The 21,957-nt window shown below is 52.3% G+C and overlaps 2 protein-coding genes across 5 annotated transcripts in view; one reads left to right on the plus strand and one right to left on the minus strand.

Annotated features, from left to right (window-relative positions):
- Positions 1-20,577, minus strand: part of LOC116954791 (dynactin subunit 2-like) — a 31,674-nt gene extending 11,097 nt beyond the window's left edge. For 2 of the 4 annotated variants that reach the window (XM_032975609.2, XM_076052554.1), the window contains exons 1-7: positions 20,414-20,577; positions 13,846-14,061; positions 11,901-11,957; positions 9,598-9,715; positions 7,711-7,796; positions 4,748-4,890; positions 743-911 (exon numbers count right to left, since the gene is read on the minus strand). In XM_032975609.2, the coding sequence (XP_032831500.2) occupies positions 743-911; positions 4,748-4,890; positions 7,711-7,796; positions 9,598-9,715; positions 11,901-11,957; positions 13,846-13,914 (642 nt within the window). In that variant the 5' untranslated portion in view covers positions 13,915-14,061; positions 20,414-20,577. Of the gene's footprint in view, positions 1-742; positions 912-4,747; positions 4,891-7,710; positions 7,797-9,597; positions 9,716-11,900; positions 11,958-13,845; positions 14,317-20,413 lie in introns of those variants that run through there. The other 2 variants (XM_032975607.2, XM_076052555.1) reach the window with 2 other exon arrangements.
- A 387-nt stretch (positions 20,578-20,964) lies between these two features.
- The window catches only part of MARS1 (methionyl-tRNA synthetase 1), a 28,038-nt gene continuing 27,045 nt past the window's right edge, over positions 20,965-21,957 (plus strand). Inside the window, exon 1 of the mRNA XM_076052559.1 lies at positions 20,965-21,146. Coding sequence (XP_075908674.1) covers positions 21,044-21,146 — 103 coding nt within the window. The 5' untranslated portion in view covers positions 20,965-21,043. The remainder of the gene's footprint in view (positions 21,147-21,957) is intronic.

Genomic DNA, 21,957 nt, shown 5'->3' on the forward strand with positions numbered 1-21,957 from the left:
TAGTGGCGGTGAGCGGGAATCAAACTCTCTGGTGGCCGGGTTCGTAGCGCTACGCTACCAACTCCGCAGTCAGCTGAGCAACAACGGCCGCTACTCGCCACTAAGTGGCGGTGACGTCACCACGGCGCTTGTGCCAGGCTAGGTGCACCTTGAGGCCACGTGAAGTATCGAACACCCGCTGACAGGAGGTCACGGGGCAGACCCAGGTGCCACGGGTCGACTGACTGAGATGATTGAAATTACTGGCTGATGCACCACCTGTGCCCCCTACTGTGCCAACCTGCTGTGCTTTAGCCACCCGGCGCTCCGCTCGTTGTGAGCGTCGCTCCTCCACCCTCCCTTGTTGTTGGAGGGCGACTGCCTCCAACTGCCCAGTAGCAGCGTCCTTCACGAGCCTCCTCCACAGAGGCCGATCTTGACACCGCTGGTACCGGTCATCAGCAAGTCCACTCAGCTCCACGTCCTCCTGTACCACGTCACTCCATCTCTTCTCTAGCCCGTGCCGCGCCCGTTTAGCCCCCTCGATCCGGCCGAACAAAAGCTGTTTCGGCATGCGGTGGCTGGACATGCGGGCTACATGACCCAGCGGAGCGCACACACCCACACACTCCGTCTCTCTGTAGAACAGGCTGAGGGAACACACAAACTCCACTCGAACCAAGGCGCCCAAGTTGGGATATCGAAGCGAGGCCCTTCACGCTGTGAGGCCACGCGAGGCGTAGCCCCAGCGTGGCCGCCTCACCCGCTGCCCGTGCTGCGAGGCGTGCTGGTAGAGGTGGTACTGGTGCTGGTTCTGGTACTGGTGCTGGTATCGGTCGCCACTCCGGCCCCCGTCGGCCCCAGGAACCACCTGGGGCACTCGCACCTCGGGGGGTTGCTTCGCCAGGGCCGTCAGCTGGGCGCGAAGGCGTCTGCGTGTGTAGTGTGTGTAGTGTAGTGTGTGTGCGTAGTGTGTGTGCGTAGTGTGTGTAGTGTAGTGTGTGTATGTAGTGTGTGTATGTAGTGTGTGTACGTAGTGTGTGTGTAGTGTGTGTGTGTATAGTGTGTGTGTGTATAGTGTGTGTGTGTATAGTGTGTGTGTAGTGTGTGTGTACGTAGTGTGTGTGTAGTGTGTGTGCAGTGTGTAGTGTGTGTAGTGTGTGTAGTGTGTATAGTGTGTATGTAGTGTGTGTGTGTATAGTGTGTACGTGTGTGTACGTAGTGTATGTGTAGTGTGTGTGTAGTGTGTGTGGTGTGTGTAGTGTGTATTGTGTGTGTGTAGTGTGTGTGGTGTGTGTAGTGTGTGTAGTGTGTGTAGTGTGTGTAGTGTGTGTGTAGTGTGTGTTTGTAGTGTGTAGTGTGTGTGTAGTGTGTGTGTAGTGTGTGTGTAGAGTGTGTAGTGTGTACGTAGTGTGTAGTGTGTGTAGTGTGTGTGTGTAGTGTACGTAGTGTGTGGTTGTGTGTAGTGTGTAGTGCGTGTAGTGTAGTGTGTGTACGTAGTGTGTGTACGTAGTGTGTGTAGTGTGTGTACGTAGTGTGTGTACGTAGTGTGTGTAGTGTGTGTGTGTAGTGTGTGTGTGTAGTGTGTATGTAGTGTATGTGTGTAGTGTGGTGTGTGTGTGTAGTGTGTGTGTGTGGTGTGTATGTGTAGTGTGTGTGTGTGGTGTGTATGTGTAGTGTGTATGTAGTGTGTACATGTGTGTACGTAGTGTGTAGTGTGTGTGTAGTGTGTATGTAGTGTATGTGTGTAGTGTGTGTGTGTGGTGTGTGTAGTGTGTGTGTACGTGTGGTGTGTATGTGTAGTGTGTGTGTGTAGTGTGTATGTAGTGTGTACGTGTGTGTACGTAGTGTGTGTGTGTGTGTAGTGTGTGTACGTAGTGTGTAGTGTGTGTGTAGTGTGTGTGTAGTGTGTGTACGTAATGTGTACGTAGTGTGCGTAGTGTGTGTGTAGTGTGTGTGTAGTGTGTGTGTGTAGTGTGTTTGTAGTGTGTGTGTGTAGTGTGTTTGTGTAGTGTGTATGTGTAGTGTGTGTAGTGTGTGTAATGTGTGTGTGTAGTGTGTATGTAGTGTGTGTGTGTAGTGTGTACGTGTGTGTACGTAGTGTGTGTGTGTAGTGTGTGTAGTGTGTGTGTGTACGTAGTGTGTGTGTGTAGCATGTGTAGTGTGTGTACGTAGTGTGTGGTGTGTGTGTGGTGTGTGTGTGTAGTGTGTGTAGTGCGTAATGTGTGTAGTGTGTGTACATAGTGTGTGTAGTGTGTGTACGTAGTGTGTGTAGTGTGTGTGTGTGGTGTGTGTGTGGTGTGTGTGTGTGGTGTGTGTAGTGTAGTGTGTGTAGAGCGTAGTGTGTGTGTGTAGTGTGTGTAGTGTGTGTGTACGTAGTGTGTGTAGTGTGTGTGTAGTGTAGTGTGTGTAGTGTGTGTGTAGTGTGTGTGTGTAGTGTGTGTAGTGTGTGTACGTAGTGTGTGTAGTGTAGTGTGTGTGTAGTGTGTGTGTGTAGTGTGTGTACGTGTATGTAGTGTGTGTACATAGTGTGTGTGTGTAGTGTGTGTACGTAGTGTGTGTAGTGTGTGTGTGTAGTGTGTATGTGTAGTGTGTATGTGTAGTGTGTGTGTGTAGTGTGTGTGTGTGTAGTGTATGTGTAGTGTGTGTGTAGTGTGTGTGTGTAGTGTGTGTGTAGTGTGTGTACGTAGTGTGTGTAGTGTGTGTGTAGTGTGTGTGTAGTGTGTGTGTGTGTACGTAGTGTGTGTGTAGTGTGTGTATGTAGTGTGTATGTGTGTGTACGTGTGTGTGGTGTATGTGTGTAGTGTGTGTAGTGTGTGTGTAGTGTGTGTGTGTACGTGTGTGTAGTGTGTATGTAGTGTGTATGTAGTGTGTGTACGTGTGTGTGTAGTGTGTGTGTGTACGTAGTGTGTGTAGTGTGTGTGTAGTGTGTGTGTACGTAATGTGTAGTGTGTGTGTAGTGTGTACGTGTGTGTAGTGTGTGTATGTAGTGTGTAGTGTGTATGTAGTGTGTATGTACGTGTGTGTACATAGTGTGTGTGTAGTGTACGTGTGTGTGTATGTAGTGTGTACGTGTGTGTAGTGTGTGTGGAGTGTATGTAGTGTATGCGTGTGTGTACGTGTGTGTGTGTACGTGTGTGTGTACGTGTGTGTGTAGTGTGTACGTGTGTGTGGAGTGTGTGTGGAGTCTCAAATAAGTATCTGGTGCGGTGTGTAAACATTGCCACTGGGGAGACAAAGGCGGTCGGGCGTGGTGCTGGCCACCCACCCCCTCGTGTACCGTTCCGGCCTTCATAGGTGCTCGCTAACAGCACTTGCTCCTACAGTCTGTTAAGGCTACACGGGGGATCTTTGACGTTGGTGGCGGTGATGCTGGTCATGATGGTGGTGTGAGCCACTCAGGTGTGGTTGTGGTGGTGGTGCAGGTAGTGTGTACAGGTGTAGGCACAGGCGTGGTGGTGGTGGTGTGTACAGGTGTAGGCACAGGTGTGGCAGTGGTGTAGGTGCTGTGTACAGCTGTAGACACAGGTGTGGTAGTGGTGCAGGTGGTGTGTACAGGTGTGGTAATGTGGTGGTGTAGGTGGTGTGTACAGGTGTAGACACAGGTGTGGTGGTGGTGGTAGTGGTGGTGGGGGTGTGACAGGTGTAGGCACAGGTGTGGTAGTGGTGGTGGTGTGTACAGGTGTAGGCACAGGTGTAGGTACAGGTGTAGTAGTGGTGTAGGTGCTGTGTACAGGTGTAGGCACAGGTGTGGCAGTGGTGTAGGTGCTGTGTACAGGTGTAGGCACAGGTGTGGTAGTGGTGTAGGTGTGTACAGCTGTAGACACAGGTGTGGTAGTGGTGTAGGTGGTGTGTACAGGTGTAGGCACAGGTGTGGTAGTGGTGTAGGTGGTGTGTACAGGTGTAGGCACAGGTGTGGTAGTGGTGTAGGTGTGTACAGCTGTAGACACAGGTGTGGTAGTGGTGTAGGTGCTGTGTACAGGTGTAGGTACAGGTGTGGCAGTGGTGTAGGTGTGTACAGGTGTAGGTACAGGTGTGGTAGTGGTGTAGGTGTGTACAGGTGTAGGTACAGGTGTGGTAGTGGTGGTGGTGTACAGGTGTAGGTACAGGTGTAGGTACAGGTGTAGTAGTGGTGTAGGTGCTGTGTACAGGTGTAGGCACAGGTGTGGCAGTGGTGTAGGTGCTGTGTACAGGTGTAGGCACAGGTGTGGTAGTGGTGTAGGTGCTGTGTACAGGTGTAGGTACAGGTGTGGTAGTGGTGTAGGTGTGTACAGCTGTAGACACAGGTGTGGTAGTGGTGTAGTTGCTGTGTACAGGTGTAGGCACAGGGGTGGTAGTGATGTAGGTGCTGTGTACAGGTGTAGGCACAGGTGTGGTAGTGGTGTAGGTGCTGTGTACAGGTGTAGGCACAGGTGTGGTAGTGGTGTAGGTGTGTACAGCTGTAGACACAGGTGTGGTAGTGGTGTAGGTGGTGTACAGGTGTAGGCACAGGTGTGGTAGTGGTGTAGTTGCTGTGTACAGGTGTAGGCACAGGTGTGGCAGTGGTGTAGGTGCTGTGTACAGGTGTAGGCACAAGTGTGGTAGTGGTGCAGGTAGTGTGTACAGGTGTAGGTACAGGTGTGGTAGTGGTGTAGGTGCTGTGTACAGGTGTAGGTACAGGTGTGGTAGTGGTGTAGGTGTGTACAGGTGTAGGTACAGGTGTGGTAGTGGTGTAGGTGCTGTGTACAGGTGTAGGCACAAGTGTGGTAGTGGTGTAGTTGCTGTGTACCTCGCGTTGCCCCCTGCCGGGGTCGTTCCCTCCCCGGGTGGCCCTGCCCCCAGGGCGCCCTCCAGCCGGCTCAGCTGTTCCCTGAGGGCAGACAGCTGAGCTGGAGATGGCTCCTCTCTAAGTGTGGAGCCAGGAACGGTGGCCTGTGTGGGAGAAATGATACCAGTGATCGTGATTATGGTGATGCGTTTAGGAGGATTTTGAGTCTAAGAGAAACTAAACTACACAAACTAAACTTTTTTTAAAATTAAATCTTACCAGGTAAGGACCCCACTGAGCTGTGTATCTCTCTTTCAGAAGCGACCTGGCCAACACAAATGGTAGCCCAACGAAGTGGCTCATCACGTGGACACTTACTGCAGTCGCCAAACACCCCAAACGCGTGGTGATGTTGATTGTACAGTGAGGGAAAAAAAGTATTTGATCCCCTGCTGATTTTGTACGTTTGCCCACTGACAAAGAAATAATCAGTCTCTAATTTTAATGGTAGGTTTATTTGAACAGTGAGAGACAGAATAACAACAAAAAAAATGCAGAAAAACGCATGTCAAAAATGTTATAAATTAATTTGCATTTTAATGAGGGAAAAAAGTATTTGACCCCCTCTCAATCATAAAGTTTTCTGGCTCCCAGGTGTCTTTTATACAGGTAACGAGCTGAGATTAGGAGCACACTCTTAAAGGGAGTGCTCCTAATCTCAGCTTGTTACCTGTATAAAAGACACCTGTCCACAGAAGAAATCAATAAGATTCCAAACTCTCCACCATGGCCAAAACCAAAGAGCTCTCCAAGGATGTCAGGGACAAGATTGTAGACCTAGATAAGGCTGGAATGGGCTACAAGACCATTGCCAAGCAGCTTGGTGAGAAGGTGACAACAGTTGGTGCGATTATTCGCAAATGGAAGAAACACAAAAAAACGGTCAATCTCCCTCGGCCTGGGGCTCCATGCAAGATCTCACCTCGTGGAGTTGCAATGATCATGAGAACGGTAAGGAATCAGCCCAGAACTACACGGGAGGATCTTGTCAATGATCTCAAGGCAGCTGGGACCATAGTCACCAAGAAAACAATTGGTAACACACTACGCCGTGAAGGACTGAAATCCTGCAGCGCTCGCAAGGTCCCCCTGCTCAAGAAAGCACATATACATGCCCGTCTGAAGTGTGCCAATGAACATCTGAATGATTCAGAGGACAACTGGGTGAAAGTGTTGTGGTCAGATGAGACCAAAATGGAGCTCTTTGGCATCAACTCAACTCGCCGTGTTTGGAGGAGGAATGCTGCCTATGACCCCAAGAACACCATCCCCACCGTCAAACATGGAGGTGGAAACATTATGCTTTGGGGGTGTTTTTCTGCTAAGGGGTCAGGACAACTTCACCGCATCAAAAGGACGATCGACGAGGCCATGTACCGTCAAATCTTGGGTGAGAACCTCCTTCCCTCAGCCAGCATGACAATGACCCAAAACACATGGCCAAGGCAACAAAGGAGTGGCTCAAGAAGAAGCACATTAAGGTCCTGGAGTGGCCTAGCCAGTCTCCAGACCTTAATCCCATAGAAAATCTGTGGAGGGAGCTGAAGGTTCGAGTTGCCAAACGTCAGCCTCGAAACCTTAATGACTTGGAGAAGATCTGCAAAGAGGAGTGGGACAAAATCCCTCCTGAGATGTGTGCAAACCTGGTGGCCAACTACAAGAAACGTCTGACCTCTGTGATTGCCAACAAGGGTTTTGCCACCAAGTACTAAGTCATGTTTTGCAGAGGGGTCAAATACTTATTTCCCTCATTAAAATACAAATCAATTTATAACATTTTTGACATGCGTTCTTCTGGATTTGTTGTTGTTGTTATTCTGTCTCTCACTGTTCAAACAAACCTACCATTAAAATTATAGACTGATAATTTCTTTGTCAGTGGGCAAACGTACAAAATCAGCAGGGGATCAAATACTTTTTTCCCTCACTGTAAATGTGGAGGGAAAACCCGGAGGACCCAGAGAAAAATCCGTGCAACCACAAGGAGAGAGAGACACCCAAACTCCAAATATACAGCAGCAGGCGTCAGGGCCGGGATCGAACCCACGACCTCCTATATACCAGGCGAGGTAGTTAACATCTAGCCACCGTGATCATGATGAGAGAGAGAGACACGCAAACTCCAAATATACAGCAGCAGGCGTCAGGGTCGGGATCGAACCCACGACCTCCTGCATACCAGACGAGGTAGTTAACATCTCCTAGCCACCGTGGCGACAGGTAGAGGAGAGAGGGTAGGATGGTGATTATGTGGTGGTGATGATGATGATGAGACAGTGATGGAGATAAGGCGAATATAAGTACGTGATGGTAATCATGATAACGATGACGAAGACACTGACAAGACATCAACATCATCACAAGACGACAGTGTTCATGACGACATTGGTGATGATGACAACACTGACAATGACGAGGATGATGATGGTGGTGACGATGACGACTCTGATCATTATGATTATGATCGTATTAATGATGATAATGATGGCGCTGGTGGAGTTGATAGTGACTGCGAAAACGACGTCGATTATGATGTTGAAGACGATGATGATGATGATGACCATGATGTTGACGATGATATTGATGACGATGACAACGATGATGACGATGTTGTTCACGATGTTGACGATGATAACGATGATAACGATGATGACGACGAAGACGATCTTGACGATGATGACGAAGACGATGTTGATGATGACGATGATGACGAAGATGATGTTGATGATGACGTTGATGATGTTGATGATGACGATGATGACGATGATGACGAAGACGATGTTGACGATGTTGATGATGTTGATGTTGACGATGTTGATGATGACGATGATGACGATGATGACGAAGACGATGTTGACGATGATGACGATGTTGATGATGACGATGATGACGAAGACGATGTTGACGACGATGATGTCCCTTACCTCGAGCTCCAACACTTCCCTCCGCAGGTGCTCGCATCGCTGGTGCAGGCTCCCGCCGGGCTGCCTGCCCCACGTTCTCAGCTCGCCTGCAACTCACAGAGCGACACGGCCCCCCAAAGTCCCTGCCGGGCCCCCCAAAGTCCCTGCCGGGCCCCCCAGTGTCCCTGCCGGCCCCCCAAAGTCCCTGCCGGCCCCCCAGTGTCCCTGCCGGGCCCCCCAGTGTCCCTGCCTGGCCCCCCAAAGTCCCTGCCGGGCCCCCCAGTGTCCCTGCCGGCCCCCCAGTGTCTCTGCCGGTCCCACAGAGTCCCTACCTGGCCCCCCAGAGTCCCTGCCGGGCCCCCCAGAGTCCCTGCCTGGCCCCCCAGAGTCCCTGCCGGCCCCCCAGAGTCCCTGCCTGGCCCCCCAGTGTCCCTGCCGGCCCCCCAGAGTCCCTGCCGGCCCCCCAGTGTCCGTGCCGGGCCCCCAGTGTCCCTGCCGGTGGGAGGGGGGAAGGTGGGAGGGGGGGGAAGGTGGGAGGGAGGGTGAGAGGGAGGGGTGAGAGGGAGGGGTGAGAGGGAGGGGGGTGAGAGGGAGGGGTGAGAGGGAGGGGTGAGAGGGAGGGGGGTGAGAGGGAGGGGTGAGAGGGAGGGGTGAGAGGGAGGGGGGGTGAGAGGGAGGGGTGAGAGGGAGGGGGGGTGAGAGGGAGGGGTGAGAGGGAGGGGGGTGAGAGGGAGGGGGTGAGAGGGAGGGGTGAGAGGGAGGGGTGAGAGGGAGGGGGGGTGAGAGGGAGGGGTGAGAGGGAGGGGGGGTGAGAGGGAGGGGTGAGAGGGAGGGGAGGTGAGAGGGGGGGTGAGAGGGAGGGGTATGCACGATCGGGGTAGTCAGGACGAGTCGTTATAACAAACGAGGACCCCGGAGTGTAACGAGAGGGCTTCCCCCTTCGCTGTAGGAGCGGCAGGTCAGCAGCACTGCTTCAAACGAGCTTGAAGCTGTTGCTGGTGAGACGCCAGCAACAGCCGTGCGACTGGCTGATGTGATGTGTAATAAACACAGTGCCATGATGTGTAATAAACACAGTGCCATGATGTGATGTGTAATAAACACAGTGCCATGATGTGTAATAAACACAGTGCCATGATGTGTAATAAATACAGTGCCGTGATGTGATGTGTAATAAATACAGTGCCATGATGATGTGTAATAAACACAGTGCCATGATGTGATGTGTAATAAATACAGTGCCATGATGTGATGTGTAATAAACACAGTGCCATGATGTGATGTGTAATAAACACAGTGCCGTGATGTGATGTGTAATAAATACAGTGCCGTGATGTGATGTGTAATAAATACAGTGCCATGATGTGTAATAAACACAGTGCCATGATGTGATGTGTAATAAATACAGTCACTTGCATGTTTACGCTGTGTGTGTGTGTGAAGGAGACATTGTCTGCTCGTGTATTGCTTTAGCGCAAAGTTGCTGTTCGGAATCAGAACATTTATTGATACTGGAGGAATCCGATGAGCTATAAAGCTCTTTTGTCGCTATTACCGGAGATAATTCGGCCAAATTGATCAAGGAATTTCCGAGAAAGCCTTCCAATGACACTCGCGTATTAGAAATCAGAACAACGTGGTTCGCGCTTACACAATGCACGACTTTACCAAGTTGTTCTCATTATTAATGCTGAGTCTACCTAGGTGACTCCCAGACCACCTTTGTCTCGAATGCCGTTCCAATCAGATGTTGTTCACGACTGCTTCCACCACCGTCATTCCGTGCGCGTGATCCTTCTTCCTGTTGTCGTGCCTATTGTTTAAGGCTGAGTCGACCAGGGCGTGGCCCACACTGCACCAGATAAATGCACTCCCATGCACTCATCAACAACCAGGAGAGCTGAATACCTGGAGGTGACCGCTGGTTCTTCACCGTGACCTGGTCCACACCATCACCAACGCCATCGCCACCGCCATCACCACCGCCACCACCATCACCACCATCACCACCACCACCATCATCTCCCTAAGGGCAGGGATGGCAGACTGCATGTGTGACCCATCACCACCACCATCATCACCACCATCATCACCACCACCACCATCATCACCACCACCACCATCATCACCACCACCACCATCATCACCACCGCCACCATCATCACTGCCACCGCCACCGCCACCACCATCACCACCATCATCACCACCACCATCACCACCACCATCATCACCACCATCACCACCACCATCACCACCACCACCATCACCACCACCATCACCACCACCATCACCACCACCATCATCTCCCTAAGGGCAGGGATGGGAGACTGTGTGTGTGATTCACCAACCCCTAGCCTCCACATTGTCTGTATTACAGGTCCACAGACTGAGGTGGCTTTATGATTCTGTATCAGTGCCCCGGGTCGTATGTGGACTATTGATGAGATTTTAAGCTAACCATTTTGTAAATGTAATACTTTTTTAATAGTCTATATATATGTTTGTCTGTTAAACTGTTGTTCTTAAATACGCTATCGTTAGTTGTAATGCTGGGTTAGAAAAAGGCTTAGGTCTGTGTTGCTCTCCACTTTGCATGGGTAAAAAGTGGGTTTACGTTTTGCCTATTCCTGGCCCAGCTGGTTCAACAACTTAATGAGCTAACAAACGAACCTTGTGAAGGACTGTGACTCGCAGAGCAAGAAGAAGGCACCTTCAGGATTGTTAAATAAATGTGTGTCGTTAAACCCGCCACCACCCGACACAGCCAATTAGTGAGGGTTGTCACGCAAACAGAACGTGCCACAATTGTTGTGGGTTCACTCTCCAACACACGAGTGTGCTCAACTAGTAACGGATTAAATACTGACTTAGTGACTGGAGGAATTCATATTGTTTGGGTCTTTCGGTAAAGTCACTTAGATAGAAGAAAAAAATAATAATAAAAATAATAAAAAAATATCACGACGTTTCGATCGCAACACAAGCGGTCGTCATCAGGAATAATAATAATAGTAACGGATTGGCATGTTTTGTTAAACATGATTATTACGTGTTACAAAAGATGATGAGATTTCGTGGTTAATGGACGAGGGTCATAGCCAGGCAGAGGTGGTGGTGGTGGTGGCTACGCTGCTGCACGCGGCTGCCTGTAACCCAGCGCTATGGAGGCAGCAGCAGCAGCAGCGAGGGTTGGTGGATCACCGCGCAGATGGGGTGTGAAACTCACTCCCCGTGGGCGTCGATTAGCCCCGAACCCCCCTGGCCCTACCAGGAGAAGGCAGTAGGCAAAAGTGCGGACTAATCTACATCTGTTCCACACTACCTTCCCGTGGGCATAGATCATGAGCCCTACCCCTGGCTCTAGAAGGCGGCGGAGCAAACGCACGGACTCCTCCACCTGTTCCACCTGCATGGGATAACGAGTTGCACCTGCTCCCAGATGTTCACACTCATTGGTTGGCCGATGAATCCCATTCGTTAAGACAAAGAGGACGCCAGAGCTTGGGGCAAATGTTTTGGCATTGCCGGCCTCCCCCGCCACGTGACTGCCTCCCCCGCCACGTGACTGCCTCCCCCGCCACGTGACTGCCTCCACCGCCACGTGACTGCCTCCCCCGCCACGTGACTGCCTCCCCCCGCCACGTGACTGCCTCCCCCGCCACGTGACTGCCTCCACCGCCACGTGACTGCCTCCCCCGCCACGTGACTGCCTCCCCCCGCCACGTGACTGCCTCCCCCGCCACGTGACTGCCTCCCCCACCACGTGACTGCCTCCACCGCCACGTGACTGCCTCCCCCGCTCCGCTGTGATCCCGACGCCTCGTGGCGCCTGAGGATCGTTACACGTTGACATTATTATAATTCTGGTAATAAATTAATAATTATAATTCATGATTATAAGTAATTATAATTAACAATTAAGCAGTATGATTATAATTATATTAATTATGCTTTTTAATAATATTATAATTATTATTCTTTGGCTCTTTCGGTATAATAATTATTATGGAGCCGGACAAGGCACGGTTCGGATTTTTCATGGTTAATCGTGCGATCAGCGACACCTGCGTCTCTCTGGTCGCCTCGTGCGAGCGAGCCGATTGAGGCGGTGCGCGTCGTCTCGACGTGCACCTAGCCTGGCACCAGCGCGTCGTGACGTCATCGCCTCAAAGTGGTGGCAAATGCGGGAGTCGAATCGGTTCCAATCGTACCTCGCCAGATGAACGCAACTTCGATTCGCCGGTCTCATAGACATCAGGCTCCAGATTCTGCAATGAAAAAGACAAAGATCCCCCGTATAACCTCAACAGACTGTTGGGGCAAGTGCTGTTGGCGAGCAGCACCTGTGAAGGCCGGCACGGCACACGAGCACCACGCCCGGCCGCCTTTGTCTCCCCAGTGGCGATGATTATACACACCGCGCCAGGCACTAATTTGAGACTGAGTCGACCTAGGGGAGGCCCAGGACTTGGTTCAGATAATCGTCACCGGCGTTGGTGGCAGTGAGCGGGAATCGAACTCGGGTTGCCGGGGTTCGCAGCGCAAGTGCGCTCACCACTGCGCCACCGCTCCCCGCACACAACAACAACAGCCGCCATTGGCCACTAAGTGGCGGTGACATCACCACGACGCTTGTGCCAGGCCATGTGCACCTTGAGGCCACGTGAAGTGTCGAACGCCCGCTGGCAGGAGGTCACGGGGCAAACCCAAGTGCCACGGGTCGACTGACTGAGATGGCTGGCTGATGCACCACCTGTGGCCCCTACTGTGCCAACCTGCTGTGCTTTAGCCGCCCGGCGCTCCGCTCGTTGTTGTGAGCGTCGCTCCTCCGCCCTCCGTTGTTGTTGGAGGGCGACTGCCTCCAACTGCCCAGTAGCGTCCTTCACGAGCCTCCTCCACAGAGGCCGATCTTGACACCGCTGGTACCAGTCATCGGCAAGTCCACTCAGCTCCACGTCCTCCTGTACCACATCACTCCATCTCTTCTCTAGCCCGTGCCGCGCCCGCTTTGCCCCCTCGATCCGGCCCAACAAAAGCTGTTTCGGCATGCGGTGACTGGGCATGCGGGCTACATGACCCAGCCATCGCAGCCTTGCCTGCCGGAGGAGCTTACCGATGGGACATGGTCCAGATCTTTCAAGGATTTGTGAGCTCACACAATCCAGCCTGCAGGTGAAACCCCCAGGGTAAACGTTCTTATTTTTTATACTTCGATATCGGCAAAAAAGGTATCCCACGATACATCTGCTGCTGCTGCTTTTAATACTACGTTAACGAAGCGAAACACGTGACGTTACTAGGAGATATATAATCATAAATAACCTGCTAATTGGTTTTCATTCCATTCGGTTATCGGTAATTAACCCTCCTCCCACCACCCCCGATTTTAAAAGGCAAAGAGATCTTACATTTGTCCACGTACGAAAGATGTGTTTCTGTGTATCTGTTGACACATTGTACGCGGCTGTAATGCATGTGTCCATAATAGAGGGGGCTTTTGGTGGTTTGATCGCGTAAATATATAAATGTGTCGTAAAACCCGCCACCACCCGACACAGCCAATTAGTAAATCAATTATGGGTATTGGTCACGAACGCCTACGGCTTATACTGCATGTCTGTGTAGACTGTACTGTGTATCAGTGTGTGTGTGTGTACTGTGTGTGTATGTACGTGACCCACGTGGGTATGCGCGTTATCTGAACCGGTCCTAGGCCTCCCCTAGGTCGACTCAGCCTCAAATGAGTAACCTGGTGCGGTGTGTAGTAAACATCGCCACTGGGGAGACAAAGGCGGCCGGGGCGTGGTGCTGGCCACCCACCCCCTCGTGTGCCGTGCCGGCCTTCATAGGCGCTGCTCGCTAACAGCGCTTGCCCCTACAGTCTGTTACAGGCTATACGGGGGATCTGTGTGTTAGTATTTTCGTGTAAGTCCGTGTATATATGTCACTACATGTGTGTGTATGTGCATGTATGTATGTGTATGTATGTGCATGTATGTATATATGTGCGTGTGTATGCGTGTCTTTTAACGCTATATGGGGTATCTTTGTGCGTATGTATATGCATCCATGATACACACATACGCAACACTACTAATAATGTGTAATGCATCTCTCTGTGTGTGTGTGTCCATGCACATGCGCTGTTATCCGTACCGTGTCACCAAACATTCTCCGTCCCATCCCGACAACAGCAGCAGCATCAGGAGTCTCTCCATCCATCATCACCCCCCCTCCCTTCACCTCTTCACGATCCCAAATTAAAACAACGAACAGATCTCAAAGCGCCAGAGCAGAGGCAGACGGCGACTGTGACAGCACGTGACGAGTTGACTCGGGGAGACAGGACGGGGGTGAGCTTGAGAACAACGCCTACTCAGAGACACACACACACAACGCCTACTCAGAGACACACACACACACACAACGCCTACTCAGAGACACACACACACAACGCCTACTCAGAGACACACACACACAACGCCTACTCAGAGACACACACAACGCCTACTCAGAGACACACACACAACGCCTACTCAGAGACACACACACACGCAACGCCTACTCAGAGAGACACACACAACGCCTACTCAGAGACACACACACAACGCCTACTCAGATACACACAGACAACGCCTACTCAGAGACACACACACACAACAACAACCGCCATTCGCCACTAAGTGGCGGTGAGGTCACCACGACGCTTATGCCAGGCTATGTGCACCCTGAGGCCACGTGAAGTGTCGAACGCCCGCTGGCAGGAGGTCACGGGGCAGACCCAGGTGCCACGGGTCGACTGACTGAGATGACTGGCTGATGCACCACCTGTGCCCCCTACTGTGCCAACCTGCTGTGCTTCAGCCACCCGGCGCTCCGCTCGTTGTTCTGAGCGTCGCTCCTCAGCCCTCCATTGTTGTTGGAGGGCGACTACCTCCAACTGCCCAGTAGCAGTGTCCTTCACGAGCCTCCTCCATAGAGGCCGATCTTGACACCGCTGGCACCAGTCATCAGCAAGTCCACTCAGCTCCACGTCTTCCTGTACCACATCACTCCATCTCTTCTCTAGCCCATGCCGCGCCCGCTTAGCCCCCTCAATCCGGCCGAACAGAAGCTGTTTCGGCATGCGGTGGCTGGGCATGCGGGCTACATGACCCAGCCATCGCAGCCTTCCCCGCCGGAGGAGCTCACCGATGGGACCTTGCCCAGATCTTTCAAGGATTTGTGAGCTCCTCACACAATCCAGTCTGGTTAAACCTAGGATGGATCGTAGGCAGGCCAACCTAAATGTTTCTAACCGGCGAAGATGTTCCATTAGGGGGGTCCACGTTTCGCAAGCGTAGAGAAGGGAGGGAATGACCGTGGCCGAGAAGACCTGAAGCTAAGTGCGGAGCGACAGACCAGGTAGCTTCCACACAGCGTTACGCAGCCGATGAAAAGATATTGCCGCTCGACTGATTCGGAGTGAGACCTCTGCTGTTAAACTGGAGCCAGTCATAAGCACACTGCCCAGGTATGGGAAACTCTCCACTCTCTCCACAACTGCCCCATCACCGATTGGGAGTTGTGTGGGTGGAGTGTCCGATGGTACAAAATACCCAGGCAGGTGCTTAGTTTTGGTGGGGTTGATGGTAAGGCCCCACCTCTTAGTGGCACGCTCCAGTCTCAGCAGCAGCATCTCCAACTCTTCCTCTGAATGAGCAGCTATTTCCAAATCATCAGCATACATAACGTGGTTGAGCAATAGGTAGCCATCCCTTGACCACACCCGGGCATCGATCAGCCTCCCATTATATCTGTACCATATGGAGATTCCCCCGGTACAGCTATTGAAGGCTTCACGAACTACGTGGTCAAAATAGATGTTAAATAATGTGGGAGCCAGAGGACATCCCAGTCGCACCCCAAGGTGTACAGGGAATGGCTCTGACTCCCGGCCACGGAGTTTTACCCGGGCCCGCTCACCATCATGAAGGTTCTTAATGATCTTGAGCAGAGGGTCAGGTACTCCAAAAGCACGAAGAACAACCCAGAGCCCAGGCCTACTGATGGTATCATAGGCCTTGACCAGGTCAATAAAGCAGAGATGTAGGTCTTGTTGGAATTCCCTACACCTCTGCTGTAGCAGACGGACAGAAAATATGGCATCTGTGCAGGACCGCCCTTTCCCGAAACCGCATTGGGGCTCTGGAAGCCTCTCCTCAGCGTGCCTTGCAAGGCGATGTTGAATAATCCTTGCCAGGACCTTTCCCGGCACACTGAGGAGTTAGATGCCCCTGTAGTTGTTACAGTCTGTGTGGTCCCCCTTCTTAAAAAGGGGGACCACCAGGGCATCCTTCCAATCCTGCGGAACCCGTCCAGTGGTCCAGACTGTTGTTATGATGTCATATAGGGCAGTCTGTGCACAAACGCCGCCCTCCCTCAGCATTTCGCTTGGGAGATCATGTCTGCCCGCTGCCTTTCCTGGTCTCAGACTCTGGATCGCCTTCAGTACTTCCTCAACAGATGGCACTTCAGCCAGCCACTCACAGGGGGTGACTTCTTCCAATATTTGAGGCTCCGCAGCCTCAGCAGGGTCATCCTCACTTTGTGCCACGATGTTTTCCTGGCTGAGGGATTTTCCCTCCCCCAGGACCTCACAGAAATGCTCAGCAAATCTGCAAACCTGTTCCTGGGGGTCGGAGATTGGATCACCGTTTTTTCCCCTAATGATGGTAATAGGTGTGGCGCTGCAGGTTACTTTTTTGATGGAGTTAAATAGAGATTTGTGATCACGGGCAACTGAGGCAGACTCCATCTCCTCAGCAACCTGTGACCACCACCCATCCTTGCAGCGCCTCACGGCTCTCCGAACCTCTGAGCGAAGGCTGCGGTAAGCCTCCTCATTCTCTGACGTGGGATTCTGTAGCCGATGACAGTGGGCCTGTCGCTTCTTCTCAACCATCCTGAACACCTCCTCTGTCAGCCAGGGTCTCTGGGGAGGTCTGGACCGCGTACCCAAAGCAGCCATTGCAGCTGCATGAGTCACAGTCCTAAACCTCGCCCATTTACCCTCGACATCAGGAGAAGTCGGGGACGATGCCAATCCCAGCCGCAAGCGATGATGAAATTCTCGCTTGCAACTTTCATCAGATAACCGAGACCAGGCCACTTTAAGTTGGAATGGGGTTCTGGGTGTACACCCACCACTGGAGTGGAAGAATGGCAGGCGCATCTTACAGATGACTAGTTGATGGTCAGAGGGCAGATCAGCTCCACGGTAGGTCCTGGTGTCAAGGATATGGGCTCGCATCCGCTGGTCCCTCACTATGTAGTCCAGCAGATGTTCTTGCTTGGACCCGGCATGCATCCATGATGTTGTGTGGATGCGCCGATGCCGGAACAGCATGTTGGTAATTACAAGCCCATGGGCTGCACAAAAATCTAGCAGCCTCCTACCGTTGTTATTGAGCTGATCTGGCTCATGCCCTCCAATCACTCCAGACCAGGTGCCAGTATCATGACCAACTCGGGCATTGAAGTCACCCAACATGATGACTCTATTCCGAGGGGCCACTTTAGCCAGCACCTGTGACAGGAGGTCATAGAAGGCATCTGACTCATCGGCTTTGCCTGCATCCCTCCAAGGATGTTCATCTTCGGTGGGGGCATAAGTAACCACGACCACCATTCCTCGCCTCCGGTTGATGGGAAGGTGAGCCCAAAGTAGCCTGGGGCTTACAGCTTCCCACACCTCACTGCCATGCTCCCACGCCCCCTTCATTCTTTTGTTCAAAAGAAGAGCCACACCCTGTTGTTTGGCAGTCTGCTGCCCCGAGTAGAGGACTGTCCACCCCTCATGGTGGCAGGAGCCAGAGCCGGTCCACCGGACCTCCTGAATGCCACATAGATCCAGGCGGTACCGGTCCAGCTCCCGACAGAGGAGTGGCAGCCTCTCCTCTGCAGTGAGCGTTCGAACATTCCAGGTGGCCACCCGTAGTGGTTTTTCGTTGTTTCTGGAGGAGCCCCGAGGGTAGATATTCAATCTCCTGGCTCCGATAATTGGGGTTTGGCCAGGAGACGTCATAGACGCCTGGCCCCCTGGGGCCTCCGGCACAAGCTTATTAGTTATATACTTAATTCGTGGTTTAGTGGTAATTAATTGAAGGTGGAGGGGTAACCTGCCCCTCGCACCCGTCCAGAGCCCCCGTTTAGCCCCTGTGGTGGTCACAGACGCCATGAGGGGAGGAGCCAATCAAAATTGGCCCTCCCCCCACAGCACTGTCCACGACAGAGTTGCCCGTCCGGCACCGCGAGGAGGTAGGGGGTTGTTTTGCCTGACCAACACAACGCCTACTCAGAGACACACACACAACGCCTACTCAGACACACACACACAACGCTTACTCAGAGACACACACACATACACAACGCCTACTCAGAGACACACACACACGCAACGCCTACTCAGAGACACACACACACAAACAACGCCTACTCAGAGACACACACACACAACGCCTACTCAGACACACACACACAACACTTACTCAGAGACACACACACACAACGCCTACTCAGAGACACACAACGCCTACTCAGAGACACACACACACACAACGCCTACTCAGAGACACACACAAAACGCCTACTCAGAGACACACACACAACGCCGACTCAGAGATACACACACACACAACGCCTACTCAGAGACACACAACGCCTACTCAGAGAGACACACACACAACGCCTACTCAGAGACACACACACACAACGCCTACTCAGAGATACACACATACACAACGCCTACTCAGACACACACACAACGCCTACTCAGAGACACACACACAAAACGCCTACTCAGAGACACACACACACAACGCCTACTCAGACACACACACAACGCCTACTCAGAGACACACACACAAAACGCCTACTCAGAGACACACACACACAACGCCTACTCAGAGACACACACACACAACGCTTACTCAGAGACACACACACAACGCCTACTCAGAGACACACACACACAACGCCTACTCAGACACACACACACAACGCCTACTCAGAGACACACATACAACGCCTACTCAGAGATACACACACACACAACGCCTACTCAGAGACACACACACACAACGCTTACTCAGAGACACACACACACAACGCCTACTCAGACACACACACACAACGCCTACTCAGAGACACACACACACACAACGCCTACTCAGAGACACACACACACAACGCCTACTCAGACACACACACACAACGCCTACTCAGAGACACACACACACAACGCCTACTCAGAGACACACACACACAACGCCCATCATACACACTCACCCTGTCACTCACACACAACACACACCCATCAAACACTCTCACACTCACCCTGTCACTCACAACACACACCCATCACACACTCTCACACTCACCCTGTCACTCACACACAACACACACCCATCACACTCTCACAGTCACCCTGTCACTCACACACAACACACACCCATCACACTGTCACACTCACCCTGTCACTCACACACAACACACCCATCACACACTCACCTATCACTCACAACACACACCCATCACACACTCACACTCTGTCACTCACATACACAACACACACCCATCACACACTCTCACCCTGTCACTCACAACACACACCCATCACACACACTCACACTCACCCTGTCACACACACACAACACACACCCATCACACACTCTCACACTCACCTTGTCACTCACTCACAACACACACCCATCACACACTCACACTGTCACACACAACACACACTCTCACACTCACCCTGTCACTCACACACAACACCCATCACACACTCTCACTCTGTCACTCACAACACACACCCATCACACACTCACACTCTCACCCTGTCACTCACACACACAACACACACCCATCACACACTCTCACACTCACCCTGTCACTCACACACAACACACACCTATCACACACTCTCACACTCACCCTGTCACTCACACACAACACACACCCATCACACACCCATCACACTCACCCTGTCACTCACACACAACACACACCCATCACACACTCTCACACTCACCCTGTCACTCACACACAACACACACCCATCACACACTCACACACTCACCCTGTCACTCACACACAACACACACCCATCACACACTCTCACTCTGTCACACACACAACACACACCCATCACACACACTCACCCTGTCACTCACACAACACACACCCATCACACACTCTCACACTCACCCTGTCACTCACACACAACACACACTCATCACACCCATCACACACAACACACACCCATCACACACTCTCACACACAACACACACTCACCCTGTCACTCACACACAACACACACCCATCACACACAACACACACTCATCACACACTCACACACACTCTCACACACACCCTCACACACACTGATATAAACGGACTGTCACACACACGCACAGCTGCCACATTTCCCACACCAGATAGGGACAGCGTGGGAAGACGCGCGCTTTCTTATACGAGCTGCCAAATTGCATTGACACGCACGGACAATAATTGCGTCATTACGCGCGCGAGACAGTGCGATGACGTCATAATTGTGTCCAGTCACTGACAATTCGCTGACACAATATCAGTAGCAGCGCACTATAATCAAATTACATAATAATTTCATACAGCCTCACGCCCGGCCGCCTTTGTCTCCCCAGTGCGCGACGTTTAACGCACCGTGACAGGTGCTCGAGGCTGAGTCGACCTAGGGGGAGGCCCAGAACCGGTTCAGACAATCGTGATCACTCGTGGTGGTTGTAGTGGTGGTTGTGTGAGTCGAACTCGGCTCGGGGCCAGGTTCGGAGTTCAAACGGGGTGACGTCACGCAACGTTTAGCGCGGTGACGTCACGCAACGTTCAGAGCGGTGACGTCACGTATTGTTCAGCGCGGCAACGTTGAGCGCAGTAATGTTACGTAACTTAGAGCGCGGTCACGTCACGCAACGTTCAGCGCGATGACGTCGCGCAATGTTCAGAGCGGCGACGTTGAGCGCGGTGACGTCACGCAACGTTCAGTGCGGTGACGTCACGCAATGTTGAGCACGGCGACGTCACGCAACATCGAGCCCGGATTGCGTCACCCGGAAGCGGGGCGAATCGCAATTGCGTAGTTCACATAAGCCGCCGGGCGGCCTCTTGGCCAATGGCGTCGCAGTATCGCCCGACCGCGTGCTCGAGCTCGACCAATAAGCGAGCCGGGCGCGGTGTTGTTGGTCGCGCGTTCACGCTAGGGAATTTGAAGCCGGCGTGCGTCCGATCCTTAGGTTTCGCCTCTGCGTGGGTTCGACTCCTGTCGCGGCTTCAGCGATGGATTTGTACCAGGAGGAAGGGAATCCCGGTAACCTCAAGGTGGCCGCCGCTTCAGAGTTCGTTGGGTTCAAGCTCAATGTCCACGAGGTCAATGCTGACGGTGAGAGAGAGAGAGAAGGACCTTGAGGGCACCGGTTAATTGTCCGGCTTTGGCCGCCTCGAGACGCCCCTTTCCCGGCTGCGAATGCAGGCGAGCACCGAGGCTTGGGCCTAGTCTTCGGGTGCCACTTTTTAAGATGAATACTGTGCAAGTTACGGCGTGTTATTATTACCCTAAACACGTTCAATATAGAATTACTGTTACATAATACAACCTTTTAAACAATATATTTATTTTCAAGTTACTGTGGAGTCGTATCACGTTTTCCGTATGTTAATGTGTGTTAGTTCAGTTGGGTTATGCTGAACGAAGGGTCTGTAACCAAAGTAACAAGAGGCAGATTTTTGTTTAAATTCTGTAACAACAACAACAAAACCCCGCGCTGTGGTGCATTGCTTTCCTTAGTAAGTAACTGTCACGAAGCGGCACGCGGCCGACGAAAGCCCCTCGGTTAGGCCCTTTGAGCTCAGCAGCTGTTTCTCGTTGGCGACCCGGCCGACGGAACGGGCAATCGAATGCAAGCACGCCTGGCCGCCTTTGTCTCCCTAGCGGCGATGTTTTCACGTCGCACAAGGTACTCTTTTGAGGCTGAGTCGACCTAGGGACAGCCGTGTCTCTCTCAGTGGGTCCACGTGTGGGTGGGGGAGGTCTCGGGGACAGCCCGCTGTGCTGCTGCTCCTATTGTCTGACTGTTGTCTGTGTCTGTTGCTGCTCCTGTTGTCTGTATCTAACGGATCCAGCTACAGCAGCTGCTACAGCAACTTCTACAGCAGCAGCTACAAGTATAGATATTTTTGTTCTTTACCGCTTG

Source organism: Petromyzon marinus, chromosome 56 (assembly GCF_048934315.1).
Source record: "Petromyzon marinus isolate PM22_M1 ecotype Great Lakes invasive population chromosome 56, UKy_Petmar_22M1.pri1.0, whole genome shotgun sequence".
NCBI classification, from domain to species: domain Eukaryota; kingdom Metazoa; phylum Chordata; class Hyperoartia; order Petromyzontiformes; family Petromyzontidae; genus Petromyzon; species Petromyzon marinus.